Genomic DNA, 13,543 nt, shown 5'->3' on the forward strand with positions numbered 1-13,543 from the left:
TGCATTTGCTTAAGATTTATTTTTAAATATAGATTTAGTTTTTTAAACTATATATTAGCTGGGTAAATATGTGTGTAATACATTCCAACTTAGATCTCTCTCTCTCTCTCTCTCTCTCTCTCTCTCTCTCTGATGATTTACGTGTGCATCTATCCATTCAGTGATGCCAATGTATATTTTATATTAATTATGTATTGCATTGGCTATATGCATTTCTACATAAGCGAAATCAATAAATTCTGTTTCATTATATTCTAACGTTATCGAACGCAGTCTTCTTACTTTATCGGCAAAGCAATGTATTACCCCGATCGGATATTATATACAAGGAAATCACATTTTCAAGTATCCCACCTGTACCACTATGTTATATACAGGTGAGGTTTTTTTAGATTTGTTTCCTATTTCCAGCTGGTTTCGCGATCAACATAAATTTGTAAGCAATGCATCTTTAATTATTTAGAACTCAACTACACTGTCTTTGATACATCCATCACATTAGATAAATCCTCAATCATGGTAAATCTCACAGAGTTTGTTCTCTTTAAGTTTAATACTTTTATCAAGTTAGGCCAGAACTAATTACCGTCTCCCAAGTATTAAACGATATATCATTTCGTTTATATTTACAGTACTTCCTTTTGTTCTTCACAATATTTTCACTTTTACATAAAGTATGTACTTTTTCAAATAGAGATAACAAATTTTCGAAAAACATTTCTTCCGCAATATCACCGTTTCTTGTTAAAGGATTGTTGCCCAATTAATTGTTTTGTTAATTTGATATAGAGAGGGGAAGACTTTAAATAGGAGATTCAGACGCCATTTGCTAAAATACACAAACTGAACTCCATCTCAATACTTAATTGGATCAACAATTCATATCCACATACTCACCAGCAGAAGTGAGAAAAGAAGGAAGGAAAGAGGTTGTACTAGAACCGATCACCTCGTTGTAGCATCTCCTTTATCTGACACCCCATGCCTTGAAATCTATATAATAAAAACGCCATCCGAGACAAAGAGCAACCAATCGAGACGATTATTGCTTTTATTTACTACAGAGCTTCTCATGTCAGTGCATCATACAGCTGAAAACCAAATTTAGAAGTGTACGTCAGCATGACATACGACAATGGTTACAATAACAATCTACGTACACTCTACACTTATCCGCTCGATGAAATATTCCAGCAGTCAGAACTAAATTAGTTGAGATACATCATCAATGGCGAGGAGATTTTGCATATGTCTCACATTTAGAGTAAAATAATCGAGGGCACGGTTATTTTCATTTATCATGGATGTGTTTTCAATTCAGCTTTGGTAGTTCATTTGACTTCGGGGGAAAAAATCAGAGTTTGTGCAAGCTTCAAACGTGTCGTAAGGCAAAGTGGTCAGCACACTTTTCGATGGCAAACATACAAAGGAACACAAGCTCTGTACCAATATTTATTTAAGAAAGATTTTGAAAAATGCTATTTCATTTTGTCACCAGAAGAAGAAAAAAAATGAATCGAAAGATTGCGTTTGGGAACGTTTTCGGATTACTTTAAAAGAAAGTATTTGGAATTATCTTACACATAGGTGTACTTTCCAATACATCGAGGTGTCTACAATTCTAATCATAAGGATGATTGCCATATGGACAATGCCCTGAATGATTATTTTGCAACACACATACTTGTTGCAGACGAGTGTGTTGATCGGATCATAGGCCAAATTGTTAAGAAGAACGCCATGCCAAGGGAGCCGGTCGATACCACTAACGGACTAGTATCACCTGTTAATAAAGAAAAGGAAAATGTTGTTGAAAAGATGAAAGCTCTACTGTTTTCATCAAATAATTATCTGATTTTGTGTGAAGATCAAGATATGAAGTTTCATGCTCATAAAAATGAACATATTGTTTTAGTTCATTATTTATCTGTCTAATCAGTACTTCTATTCTTACGGCTGCATAAGTTAACAGCTTACATTCTTAGATATTAACTTCATACATTCCGAATGTTTCTACTTAGCTGCTTATAAATGAATGAATGACATACTTTTTTATTTCTTTATCTTTTATTGTTTCTTTATTTCTTCCTTTATTTCTTTATTTATTAAAATTGTACTTTAAACTCAAGACGACCCAGGCCCCTGACAGACTAAATTCTACATTAAAGCGTAATATATTGATCTCGTACCAGTTGTGTTTGCTTGATATTTGCTTGCTCAGAAAGACTAAAAATGAAATTAAAGATGCAAACATATTGGACAGAGTGAGGTTTCACGAATTACCAACCAGAAATCTATATTACAGTCTTACCTCATATAAGGATAGTCAATAATGCAGGAATGCCTATCATTTTGTACTATGTCAATATTTTCATTCTGGAGTCATTTTTAACTGAACGTCCAAAGATGAATTTATTTTTTATCAGAACTTTAGTTCATAGTAATAACAGCTAATGGAGGTTTTCCCCTTCGCGAACTAAATGTGGAACTGTTCTGCCCTTTATACATTAATGTATGCATAATATTTGGATTCAAAACAAGCTTTCCAATATTCCATTTAAAATGTATGGCAAACTAAATAAAACACCTAATAAGAAACAATAGAAAAAATCACTACACTATTTGAGAAATGTTCTATACACTATGCTGGTGCTGCACTATTGATCTAAATAAATTGGGACGTAAATTACATAATCGAAGAATTATACATTTTATTCTTCAGTTTTACAACAGTTTTTACGTATTTCGAATTACATTATAAGAATTTTTTTTCACTGTGAGCTGCGTTTCAAAACATTGAAATATGAGGCTTTGAGAAATTCTTGTCAGCCTCTTTTATGTCGTTAAACTTATTACGTTTTGTTTCATGCTTTTTATATCCCGTAGTTTTCTTAAGACGGCTAATAACATTGATGCACGTAATTTGAGACGAACCAGTATGTTTTATATAATCACAGACCGGTAACTTGTGTATGTTTAACATAGCCTAATCTAAGTTTAAGTCACACATTACAGCACGTGCTCTACATCTTATCAACATGTCTGAAACTCCAGTGACATTGCCATACCGTAATATCAGTGAAGAAAGGATGGTCACCTTATTATGAGATTAAGAACAGTACCTACAGTTCCTCTCAGACACAGCATCCTGATAGTTCTGGTGACTGTAAATTAAAGGTAAGAACATTAATAACCTCATAGTTAGCATCACAGTGTACGTTCGTCATCATTATCGTGCTCGTTACTTCTCAGTTTTTGAAGTGACAAGCTGTGCGTGTGTGTGTCTGTCTGATAGACAGAATAGTGAATGTGGTTTAATTATTCATTTGTTTTTTATTTAATTCTTTTAAACATTTTGCTGCGATACTACTGGATTACACTTATTAACTTTGTTCCATGTATTTTTGCTTAACATTCATTGTACGTACAGCACTTGCAAAAAAAAAAAAAAACAAAAAACCACACATGTCGATGTTATTGCCTTATGTAAAGGCTTACATCACCTTTAACATTTGCATAAAGATCTACATGAAGAAACTGTATTGGCCTTGTTACTTATATTACCTGTATTAAGTCGATACTAATGAACTCCATAAAGAAACCTTACTGGACTTGTTACTTATCGTGCCTGCATTTAGTCTATAGTAAAGAACTCTATGAAGAATCTTTATTGGCCATGTTACCTATAGTGCCTGTATTAAGTTGGGAAAACGGTAAAATCATGGTAAATAATGTGCTTTAAACATATCTAACATCTACGTTAAACATTGACCGATCCGGTTGCCTGGTAATTAGAGTGTCCGCCTCTAATGAGGAAAGTAGCGGGTTCGAACCCTGGCCGAGTCATACCAAAGACTGATAACAATGGTACTAACATCTACCGCGCTAGGCGCTCAGCATTGAGAGGTTGGTGTTAGGACTGGTCGGCCTCGTGTCAGGATAATATGACTGGGTGAGATATCACGCTATATGTCTGCTGCATGATGCCCCAGTGCTAATCATGACTATAAACTGCCACACCGCAGACATCATTGCGACATGACTAAATAATTGTTAACAATACGGTAAAATCCCAAAAAACACGTTTCACACGTGAAACGTTGCCCTTTTTAAACAACATAGTCAGTTAATATAGAGTGCATATGTGCAGTAGCATACTCTGGAACAATAAACGAAATAACAAATAAAAAGTAAACGCAATTAAATAGCCATTGGACAGGAATGGATATAAAACAATGCCCACCAAAATAATCTCTTTATGAAATTGAAAACAAAAAAGTAACAGGCATGAAGCAAAGCACGGTGGGTAAAATCTATACAAAAGTGGTGGCACTCTTAGAGTATCCTAGTTCATCATCGGTATATATAAATATGCAATATTCATTCATATTTTATAATCATTTTACGTATCTCGTGCGGTATCTCTGCAACGAGATCGAATCTATCAGATGGTATCCTGTCCTTTACATTGTATTTTGTAATATGTCTTGGTTTTGTTCTTTCGATGTTTCTCACTTTGTTTTATAACATTGATTATGTTGTGGGTTGCATTTACATCTTTATTCCGGGAAAATGAAAGCAAAAATAAAACGAAAAACTTGTTTGTTTCTGGATACATTGACGTCATACACAGAATCCTGATTGATGATTTCCGTCTGTCGCCCTTTGAAGTCATAATCTAACTGCAAGAAAATAGCACTGACACTAATTTATCAACACACAGTGCGTTGTAGATACATGTCAGTACCATATTCCTTGTTCACGTGAGTTTGCATGTCATAGACTTACATCTGGCTGTGAAGTATGTCACTTTATTCTGCGTCATTTTGCTCAAACTGGGCGCTATTTATTCACGAGTGTGTACAGGATGCATCGTGTCATTCGGGGTCATTGACATATCCACAAGGACTAGCAACATTAGTGAATTATAACGTCCCTGGCAATGTTGCACATATAACGGTCGAACACACAGCACTCAGTAGCCTACAGGTAATTGTTGATTGTTGAAAACAGACATCTATAGATGCATCTTAGTGCTTTATTCGGAAGGAATGATGATAACTCGTAAACATAGCACTTTTTGCGAATTGCACGCATTTAATTGTGAAGCTGGTCTCTTTGCGTTTTACATGCATTTAATTTCAAAACTGATCACTTTGTGTATTACACGCATTTAATGGCGAAATTGGCCTTTGTGCGTACTACACGCATTTAATTGCAAAATTTGTCTTTTTGCATACTACACGCATTAAATGACGAATATCGTAAACCCAAATCTGCAATTGGGTAGATGAACCGATTGATCTGGGTGTAGCATGCATGTTATATCAATTTAAACATACAATACAGACACTGGTCTAACTCTACACTGTTATTGGTATTTTAGTCCTGTGCTGTTTGGATTTGAATGACATGCTTACATAGGTAATTCTAGACAGTAGATCACAAGCTTAAAATGCATATACAAGCAAACTGGCAAAATAAATTTACAAGATATATCCTCGAGGTAGATTTGCACAAGTGTGATAATACATGATGCCTATCTTTATAATACCTTTCTGATACCGACGTTCAAAATAATAACATATACATTAAATAAACACTTACAAGAATTAAATATGTATACTCAATTACTAGTCACGGTACTTACACACATTACAGAGATTTCCATACTAAAACTATACACGACACATACACGGTACCGAGATTTATGTACCAGAAACGATACCGGTACACAGACAATACCTTGATACCGAGACTTGTGTATTAGCGGGACTGAGATTTCTGTACAAGAAATTATACACGATACCAGTACATAGACAATACCTTGATAGCGAGACTTGTGTATTAGCGGGACTGAGATTTCTGTACAAGAAATGATACACGATACCGGTACATAGACACTACCTTGATAGCGAGACTTGTGTATTAGCGGGACTGAGATTTCTGTACATGATACACGATACCGGTACACAGACAATACCTTGATACCGAGACTTGTGTATTAGCGGGACTGAGATTTCTGTACATGATACACGATACCGGTACACAGACAATACCTTGATACCGAGACTTGTGTATTAGCGGGACTGAGATTTCTGTACATGAAATGATACACGATACCGGTACACAGACAATACCTTGATACCGAGACTTGTGTATTAGCGGGACTGAGATTTCTGTACAAGAAATGATACACGATACCGGTACACAGACAATACCTTGATACCGAGACTTGTGTATTAGCGGGACTGAGATTTCTGTACAAGATACACGATACCGGTACATAGACAATACCTTGATACCGAGACTTGTGTATTAGCGGGACTGGTAAGATGATATAGACTTAATAACATCGATGGCGAAAGCAAACATGCCGTTTATAATGATGGAGATTTTGAAATAGATCTCTTGAAACAAGGCAGAGACAAAGGTATGTAGATAAATATATAGTTCTAGACACATATCTATCTATCTATCTATCTATCAAAGGTCTTATGCTTGTCTGTCACAACCTGATAAAACTATCTTGCTGGAAGTGACTTGAGGCTATATGTGTGACAGCACAAATCAATTAACATCAATCAAGGCAGGTATAATAATACGATTTACGTTGCAAATGATTATATCAATTACCAGTTATATATTCTGGCTTTTTCTCGTATGTAAACACCTGATTTACTTCATCTGTTGGTACATAAAAGTGATATATTAATGAGAGTCGAAGTGGGATAATGCCAGGGTTGTTATTAACCCCATAGAGAAGGAATTGAAGATGAACGATAGATAGCGAAACGTCAAAGATTGTACTACTCACTCTTCCGCACATCACCGACACCACATTGTTGGACGTACACTTCACTTTTAATCATATTCATGTGGCTATCAAAGAATGTTAGCTTTGGTACGCCCTAATGTGTCGAAATAAATTACATTTACATAAAGTTATAACTTACTTTAAGTATAGATTCAACACACACACACACACACACACACACACACACACACTTAATAAAATAGCAACATTCTAATCCGACTGGTGGTTATTGTTTTTCCTTTCTTCAGACCCTGGTAGAAAATAACCGCCAATCAGAATTTGAAAGTAGCTTATTTAATGATGACACGCAGATAGTGTAGCCTCTAAACTCAATCCAGTTGACAAGATTGGAATCAACCTATAAATGTCGCTCAAAAAGCAGATATTCAATGATAAGCAAAATACATATATAATATTCTAGGATCGAGGCTTGTAATGTTTACTTTACGTGCCATTGAGACTAGAAAAGTATATCGAGGCAAGTGCGTGGGTAAATCGAGATTGGATTTTGTCAACAGGCTGCCTTTTCGACTGACAAACAAGAGTGCCTCTGTTATTTGACAAAAAGCAACCTGATTCAGAGACGAAGCTCTATGGGATTTAAACGTTTTGTTTTTTTTTTCCTTTAAAATGACACAAGGCAAATGACTATGCAACATGCGGAATTCTGGGCAGTATTTTGCCGACAATATGGCAACAAGGAGATGCCTCGATAGTTGTAACACGATGGCCTGTTGTGTTATATATATATATATATATATATATATATATATATATATATATATATATATATATATATATATATATATTATTGCAAGTGCTGGGACAACATTATTCATAGCAATATCATCATGTCGTCTGAAGAGAACATTGCTTAAATGAGTTATATGACTCATACAATACTGTTCTTTATTTGACTCACAATAATACTGTTCTTTATTTGACTTCTACAATACTGTTTTTTATTTGACTCACGCAATAATGTTCTTTATTTGAATCACACAATACTGTTCTTGATTTGACTCATACAATACTGTTCTTTATTTGACTCACACAATACTGTTCTTTATTTGACTCACACAATACTGTTCTTTATTTTACTCACACAATACTGTTCTTCATTTGACTCACACAGTACTGTTCTTTATTTGACTCACACAATAATGTTCTTTATTTGACTCACACAATGCTGTTCTTTATTTGAATCACACAATACTGTTCTTTATTTGAATCATACAATACTGTTCTTTATTTAATTTACACAATACTTTTCGTTATTTGGCTCATATAATGCTATTTTTAATTGCACCCAAGTTATAATGTTCTTTTCTTGGCTCATATAATCCTATTTGTATTTGACTCATACAATATTGTTCTTTATTTGACTTGTACATGATTGTATTTTGCTTAACTTGTACAATACTGCTCTTTATTTCACTCATACAAAAATGTATATGAAATAATTTAGGAAATGTTTAGGTCAAGTAATGAGTCATATTTTTGCAGACCATACAGGATGGCTATCACGGCAGTCCCAACGGATCATGCACCAGCTAAAAACTCTAAAGTTATTTGCTTGTCCATTATTTCAAACTGCCACATGGGCAATACAACAACGGTATCATCGCTGGATAAGAAACAGATAGAAGAAACGGACGTGGAGCAGAATTATGGGAAATGCTTCAACAGTATGCTAAGTTTTTCCATCATGTTCGGGGCTGGCTTTATGTTTACCTTTACTGTCAACACCTACTTGTCTTCCCAGATCACCACGATTGAGAAAGTCTTCGGTTTGAGCAGCCTAAAGAGTGGCTTGCTTCTGAGTGCTAACGACATAGGCTTTCTGGTGACCGTGCTCTTTGCAGCTCATTTTCTTCACAGGTAAATATGCTTTTTTAGATGCATCGTTATTACGGAAGACTTTCTTCATTGGAAAATGTATCACTCTAGTTATAAACATGTATCATTTAAAATATATCACTATGGCTGCAGGCATACTTAAATCGAAGAAGATGTATCACTATAATTGTAGAAATTCTTCATTCAGGGAATATATGTCTCTATAGTGTTACAACTCTTCGATCTTAAACTATGTAAACGAAAGGAAATGAAACCAGCATTATTAGTAAAATCAATAAATAATTTACGTCTCTAAGTTACAAAGTGAAAGTTAAGATGAATTTATAGTATTGTGAATTAAATCCCAAATAACCCTGATTGCCAAATCAAGCATCTAAAAGTATAGAAATGAAATCGCAAATGAATTCCAGTATTCTTGAATGTATATATGTGTCTAAATGGTATACTCCAGAATGTCTTTGAATGAGTCTTCAATCATCCCAAAGAATTGTCACGGTCCGAAAAGTCAATCAGCACTTTGTAATTCCAATAAAAAATTTAAATAAGTAATTCTTCTAGTATTATATCTGAGCACAAAAAGCAACCTATGATCATCATATATGATACAGGAATAAATAATTTTTTACGAAACATCTTTATAAACAAAGCCCATTTGACCTGCGACGTAATAGATTTGCTACGGAAAAGTCTAGTTTGACTCGTAAGCAAGTCCAAGTCTTGTACTGGAAATTCAAGTAAACGTCTTGTTACCTTGTTAGAATAATGACAAAATTTAGATAGTCATTCATTCCACAACCCTCAATTAAGGAACAAATAAAGGGTACGAGATATACAGTTATATACACAATTCATTTAAAGACATACCCCTATAGATATACGTAATTTAAAGAAGATATATCGCCATGTATGTATACACACGTTATTTAAAGGTATATCACTACAGCTGTAGAATGTGTCATTTCAAGTTACAGCCAGTGCGTGTGTACACATGCTTTGAAGTTATATCACTACAGCTGTAGAATATGTCATTTCAAGTTAATGCCAGTGCGTGTGTACACATACTTTAAACTTATATCACTACAGCTGTATGCTTCATTTGACTTTTTATTCCTTGTGTGCATACATACTTCATTTGAAGTTATGTCCGACGGTTGCTTAATACTTAGTTGAATAGATGTATGTGCATCATTACTATAACAGCGTTAAGCATGCCTCAGCGCAATATCTGCGATTTCGTGTTCGCTATTATACTTTGAATATTACAATGAACATATACTGAGCATTTTGATCTGACTAAATACGTCTAATCAACCCACCTGATGAATTTTAGCAGTCTCTATGCAGTTCAGCTAACACTATGACCATCTTAAATGCAAGCTACCATATTACTAGATAAATATACAGGAGTTGTTAGCTAAATTCAGAATTCAATCTAAGCTGTACGGTCCTTTCTATCATTACACAGCAATGATCACTATATATCAGAGTTGTAAATACTCTACAGTGTGGAGAATGTACTATGTCTTCGTTGTAATGCTGCAATTGTGTAGTCGCTGTAATGACGAGAATGTAACGTCTGTTAGCTGTAACGAGAAGATAATGTGTGTTAGCAGTAATGACGAGAAGGTAATGTGTGTTAGCTGTAATGACGAGAAGGTAATGTGTGTTAGCTGTAATGACGAAAAGGTAGTGTGTGTTAGCTGTAATAACGAAAAGGTAATATGTGTTAGCTGTAATGACGAGAAGGTAATGTGTGTGTGAAGTGTCGAATTTTGAAGTACAGAAAATTTAAAGTTGAATGCATTTAGCAATTAAAGTAATCGCAGTTAAGCCAGGAAAGTCTTTGTGAAGGGTCACTCTGAGCTTTCGTCGTTCATCTCCTCCCATATCAGTGTAAACTTCAAACGAACAATATTTCCGAACAGTCTTTAGAAGCAAATATTTGAGCTATCGACCCTAACCGCGAGGTAGGAGCTTTTGTCCACTTATCATATTTTCAAAGTGAAAATTGTTACGCACTGTCGTACACAGATTCTAAGATGTCTAAAACCGATGAAAGAAATTATTTCGTTGGGAAAGATTAGGGAACCTTGCCTACGATTGGGTAGAATAAACAAGGGCGTACACTTTAGAGCAATCTGACTTTAAAGTGACAACCATAGTGTACACTCTTTAGTCTGGAAATTTCCTACGAGAGTAAACTTTGTATCGACTCCGTGGAAGCCTAAAGATTAGTGCTTTCCTCGTGAAACAAGAAAGGGACCAGTGGTCGTCGTGTAGGAGGAAAGGCATGTTTAGTGCTAGGATGCGGAATTCCTGAAAGAAAAACAGCGACGAGGTACGCAATTTTAGTTGCACTTAATATTATATTATTCGATCGCTTGTTTTATGTAAATGTGTTTGCTATGACTAGGTTTCTATACTATGTATCGTTTATTCAATTCATGGAAATGTGTTGATGTTAGAGTTGTTACGCAACTTACTTTATTCAATTTCATGGACAGTGTTCATGCTAGAGTTATTATGCAATATATTTTACTCAATTTCATTGAAAGTTTTGATGATATAATTGTTATGCAATTTACCTTTTTAATTATACAGTTATTAGTTCATTGGAAGAATTGATTGCATGCGATCCAAATGTTCATATGTGTAAGATTTTGTATGGTTATATGAAATAACTTTCTTTGTTGTTATGACAATGCAGATCATGGCGAGTTAACTATAATTACCTAATTGTATCTGATTTTGTAATGTTTGGATAATCTTGCAGTTAAGGAATGCCGTGAGTTACATTTCTTTTGAATTTCATGTAATAGTGATCGAACATATAGTAGCATATATAAATTAATAGGGTAATACTTAATATTCACGAGTTAATTCAAGACTTGCCGCTGGAAAGCGAGGTCAATGTCCTACCGTACTAAATCAGGATTTACTCGGTGTGTGGATAGCCACAGGCTCTAAATAACTTTAAGGGAATTGTATGTACATTTAAATAATATGTATACAGTATTAATGGGTGAATTTGTCCTTTAAGGAACAGCTTTCGGACAGAAGGACGAGACAGTCCGTAGATTAGGGTACGGGAAGAGAAAGAAAGAACGACGAGATCAGAGTAAAAGGACCAGGAAGTCCATGAAGGGACAGAACCTCGAGTTGGAAGGATGAACTAGGAGACGTTGATATACGGTAAAAGTGAATGAAGGTGATGCAATCAGTCGTGGCTATTGCGCTCTTTCACCTCTCGACATAATGATGTGATAAATCCAAACTGAACACACTTGTTAAATTCTACGTATATAATCTAACTTGAATATGAATTGCCGTTAATTTGTTCTGATTAAATTTGTTATTTTCTTGTCAAAAGGGGGCTCGTATTGTTTTATTTCTTCCCGGTATTCTCGCTCAGTTTTCTGTTGAAATTCCATTCTTCTTTCACTCCTGCCGGGCTATAATATCGAGGCAGGTCATCCTCTGGATAATGCAGCCAAACCGAATTAAACACCCCTCTTTGTAAGAGGGCGAAGTTACAGAGTATTTTAGCTCTATGACGAGAAGGTAATGTGTGTTAGCTGTAATGACGAGAAGGTAATGTGTGTTAGCTCTAATGACGAGAAGGTAATGTGTGTTAACTGTATGAAGAGAAGGTAATGTGTGTTAGCTTTATGACGAGAAGGTAATGTGTGTTAGATTTATGACGAGAAGGTAATGTGTGTTAGATTTATGACGAAAAGTTAATGTGTGTTAGCTGTAATGACGAGAAGGTAATGTGTGTTAACTGTAATGACGAGAAGGTAATGTGTGTTAGCTCCAATGACGAGAAGGTAATGTGTGTTAGCTGTAATGACGAGAAGGTAATGTGTGTTAGCTCTAATGACGAGAAGGTAATGTGTGTTAACTGTATGAAGAGAAGGTAATGTGTGTTAGATTTATGACGAGAAGTTAATGTGTGTTAGATTTATGACGAGAAGGTAATGTGTGTTAGCTTTATGACGAGAAGGTAATGTGTGTTAGATTTATGACGAGAAGTTAATGTGTGTTAGTTCCAATGACGATAAGAAAATGTGTTAGCAGTAATGACGAGAAGGTAATATAATTTAGCTGCAATGACGATAAGAAAATGTGTGTTAGCTGTAATGACGAAAAGGTAACGCGTGTCGACTGTAATGACGAGGATGTAGTGTATGTTAGCTGTACTGACAAGTATTAATGTGTGTTAGCTATAATGACAAGTATTAATGTATGTTAGTTGTAATGACAAGTATTAATGTGTGTTAGCTGTAATGACAAGTATTAATGTGTGTTAGCTGTAATAACAAGTATTAATGTGTGTTAGCTGTAATGACAAATATGAATGTGTGTTAACTATAATGACAAGTATTAATGTGTGTTAGCTGTAATGACAAATATGAATGTGTGTTAGCTATAATGACAAGTATTAATGTGTGTTAGCTGTAATGACAAGTATTAATGTGTGTTAGCTATAATGACAAGTATTAATGTGTGTTAGCTATAATGACAAGTATTAATGTATGTTAGCTGTAATGACAAGTATTAATGTGTGTTAGCTGTAATGACAAGTATTAATGTGTGTTAGCTGTAATAACAAGTATTAATGTGTGTTAGCTGTAATGACAAATATGAATGTGTGTTAACTATAATGACAAGTATTAATGTGTGTTAGCTGTAATGACAAATATGAATGTGTGTTAGCTATAATGACAAGTATTAATGTGTGTTAGCTGTAATGACAAGTATTAATGTGTGTTAGCTATAATGACAAGTATTAATGTGTGTTAGCTATAATGACAAGTATTAATGTGTGTTAGCTGTAATGACAAATATGAATGTGTGTTAGCTATA

At 34.7% G+C, this 13,543-nt stretch overlaps 1 protein-coding gene across 6 annotated transcripts in view; it reads left to right on the forward strand.

Moving 5' to 3' along the window:
* The first annotated feature begins 1,173 nt into the window (after window positions 1–1,173).
* Window positions 1,174–13,543, forward strand: part of LOC149788640 (solute carrier organic anion transporter family member 2B1-like) — a 28,930-nt gene continuing 16,560 nt past the window's right edge. Inside the window, exons 1-2 of one of the 6 annotated variants that reach the window (XM_089974727.1) lie at window positions 1,174–3,177; window positions 8,324–8,698. In XM_089974727.1, the coding sequence (XP_089830853.1) occupies window positions 8,334–8,698 (365 nt within the window). In that variant the 5' untranslated portion in view covers window positions 1,174–3,177; window positions 8,324–8,333. Of the gene's footprint in view, window positions 3,178–4,800; window positions 4,990–6,050; window positions 6,434–7,627; window positions 8,699–8,719; window positions 11,870–13,543 lie in introns of those variants that run through there. The other 5 variants (XM_089974729.1, XM_089974728.1, XM_089974731.1 and 2 more) reach the window with 5 other exon arrangements.

This window comes from Sinohyriopsis cumingii, chromosome 11 (genome assembly GCF_028554795.1).
Source record: "Sinohyriopsis cumingii isolate HCF-2022 chromosome 11, ASM2855479v2, whole genome shotgun sequence".
In the NCBI taxonomy this organism is placed as follows: Eukaryota; Metazoa; Mollusca; class Bivalvia; order Unionida; family Unionidae; genus Sinohyriopsis; species Sinohyriopsis cumingii.